Consider the following 3,191-nt stretch of genomic DNA (forward strand, 5'->3'; position numbering starts at 1 on the left):
GGTTTTTTATAAGTATCCATATATTACAATCTGGCAACATTCACCATAGCTGGAAAGTAATCTTTCTCAGAGTTCACATCTGTTTCAATTTAATCAATTCACTTTTGATTCTGTTTCTTCGTTCGTTTATGTGCAACAATGCCACCTAAAACTGATACAGGTAATGCCTCATTGAATAAATTGGTCGATAAAAGAGCCAATGTATTTTCTATTGTAACCGGAATATGGAAAAAAATTGAAGGTTACGATTCTTCAAATATTTTTGAATTGCAAGCGTACCAGGAGAAAATACTTGCGTGCGAAGCAAAATTTGAATGCATACAAGAGGAAATGATGGAAATTAATTCCGAATTATCAGCAACTGAACGTGTTGAAACGGCTCAGTCGGAGTTGGCGTTTGCTGAGGTGGTAGCTCACATTAAGGCTTTATTTTTTTCATTAAAACAACAACAATCAGCGTCAAACCAAGCGTCTAACACACAGGTTTCAAATTTTGAATCACTTTTGCTACCGAAAATAAATATTCGCCCTTTCTCAGGTGAAAGTTCAGAATGGCCAGAATTCTTTCAACTTTTCAATTCTCTGATCCATGAAAATAAAAGTTTAGCACCAATACAAAAATTTCAATTATTAAAATCTCATTTAAGGAATGAGTCACTCGCAGTTATATCAGGACTGCAGTTATCAAATGAAAATTATGAATTGGCATATGAATGCTTGAAGTCACGTTATCAAAATCCAAGAATGTTGGCGACTATGTACCTAAATGAAATATTGAATTTCAAGGCTTCAACAAACAATTCTGTAACACATCTCAAAGAATTCTTGAATTGTCATCAAACTTCAGTTAACGCAATAAAAGCACTAAACATAAAAGATTTATCAGATTTTCTTTTGTTTTCACTAGCATTACGTAACGTTGATCATTATACTAGAAAAGCATTTGAAAGCCAATTGGGCTCGACTGATATTCCTGAATATAAGTCTTTGATAGATTTTGTCACGAAACAACTCAAAGCTCAGGAGTTTTGCGAACAGAACTCTTCTAAATCTTCAAATAAATCAACTGGTTCAAGTTCATTTCACTCTTTTAAAAATAAAACAAGAAATGTTTTGCTCGCAAGTTCTGCTGGTTCTTCTCAGGATCATTCCCTCAATAGACCATCTCGTTCAGTGAACTCAAAAATTCTTCATTTCCCAAAATGTAATGATACACATCCTCTGTTTGCATGTCCATCTTATATAAAAATTACGAGGCAAGCTAAATTTGATTATTTAAAAAACTGCAAATGTTGCTTCAACTGTCTTGGACTTCACAATTTTAAATACTGTGCTTCCAAAAATTCATGTAGAGTATGCAAATCAACTCGTCACCATACTAGCCTCCATCCAGATAATCAATCTTTCAATCAGTCAGATAATCTATCTGACATCCCGAACAACACATTGAAAATAAAGTTTCGGAATCTGAATCTGCTACCCCCAATGATATTATCAACTCATATCATATCAATAAAAAGTCTATTTGTGTTGGACAAGTGCTTCTTGGTACTGTTCAGACTAGAATTGAATCTGCTGACGGTACAAAGCTCCAAGTTAGAGCTGTGTTAGATCCAGGGTCTCAAATTTCTGCTTTCAGTCAGAAACTAGTGAAAAAATTGGGTTTAAAAATTAATTCAATCAATATGTCTATTTCTGGTATTGGTCAGACCAATGCGCAACCATTAGGTTTAATAGATTGCAAGTTGTATCCCAGAACGGGATTGGAGTACTTACAAGTACACGCTTTGTCACAGGAAATAATTAAACATTTCGAGCACTTGAATTTGGCTGACGAAACATTTCATATTTCTCAACCCATAGATATTCTCCTAGGTGCTAATACTTATTCTATCATTTTTGAACGTGACGGTCGTATTTCGTCTCCTGGATATCCTACTGCCGTAAATACATTTTTCGGTTGGACAATCATAGGTCCCATAAATGAAATGTGTTCCTCTACGAAGTCAGTACTTTTGACTCAATCTTATCTCAGCGAACAGATGCAAAAATTTTGGTCGTTGGAAGAAGTTGGAGAAACTAATATTATAGATCCTGTAGAGGATTACGTGGAAAAACATTTCGTATCTACTCATTTTCGTGACGAAAGTGGTCGCTATGTAGTGTCATTACCATTCAAGTTGGATAATCAAAATCCAGTGCTTTCTTTTAATTCAAAAAGATCATTGAAATCTTACTTCTCTCTCGAGAAACGATTGATGAAAGACGAAGCTTCCTTGAATTTATATAACGACTTTATGTCAGAATATTTGAAATTGAATCATATGTCACGTGCCAAAACTTCCAATAGTTATGTGATACCGCATCATGTTGTTCGTAAAGACTCTAGCTCAACCACGAAGCTGCGAGTTGTATTTAACGCCTCAGATTTAGATAGTTTGGGTAAATCGTTGAATGATATGTTGTTGGGAGGTCCCAAATTACAGAAAGATATTCAAATAATTTTACTTTCATTCAGAATGTATCCTATAGTAATTTGTGCAGATATAGAGAAAATGTACAGACAAATTCTACTATGTCCTTCAGACCGCAAATTCCAACATATATATTGGCGTTCATCCACAGATCAGCCTGTAACAGAATTCGAATTGAACACCGTCACTTATGGTTTGAAACCTTCGGCGTTCTTGGCTTTACGAGTGTTGAAACAACTCGTATTTGACGAGGGAAAAGATTTTCCTAGAGCATCTAAAGTTTTAGATAATGATATATATGTCGATGACATTTTAACCGGTGCCTTTAATGTTCAGGAAGCTATCGAACTGCGTGATGAGCTTCAGGAAATGTTGAAGAAAGGCGGATTTTCTTTGAAAAAGTTTTCGAGCAACTGTCTCGATATTTTGAATGACCTACCCCCTGATCATATTGAGGCTAAGTAAGATTTTAACGATGATAGCATGGGAATAAAAATTTTGGGTTTGAGTTGGATTCCAGCAATAGATTCTTTCATTTTTAATGTAAATGAATTCAATGAAAAACCAAGTAAACGTTCAATTTTATCCTACATTGCACGTATATTCGATCCAGTGGGTTTTTTATCACCTATTGTAATTTCAATGAAGCTTTTAATACAAAAATTATGGTCGGAAAAACATGATTGGGATGACCCCTTGTCAGATGCTTGTCATGGT

The 3,191-nt window shown here is 34.8% G+C and overlaps 1 protein-coding gene across 1 annotated transcript; it reads left to right on the forward strand.

Moving 5' to 3' along the window:
- The first annotated feature begins 1,685 nt into the window (after positions 1-1,685).
- On the forward strand, positions 1,686-2,939 carry LOC123673330. Its single transcript, XM_045607815.1, has one exon. The coding sequence runs from the start codon at positions 1,686-1,688 to the stop codon at positions 2,937-2,939; it is 1,254 nt and encodes a 417-aa protein (XP_045463771.1).
- The last annotated feature ends 252 nt before the right edge of the window (positions 2,940-3,191 follow it).

The sequence above is a fragment of the Harmonia axyridis genome, chromosome 2 (assembly GCF_914767665.1).
Source record: "Harmonia axyridis chromosome 2, icHarAxyr1.1, whole genome shotgun sequence".
In the NCBI taxonomy this organism is placed as follows: Eukaryota; Metazoa; Arthropoda; class Insecta; order Coleoptera; family Coccinellidae; genus Harmonia; species Harmonia axyridis.

What these genes read in the sequence shown, in the direction of transcription:
- LOC123673330 (XM_045607815.1), top strand. Translation starts at nt 1,686, where the DNA reads ATGTCTATTTCTGGTATTGGTCAGACCAATGCGCAACCATTAGGTTTA.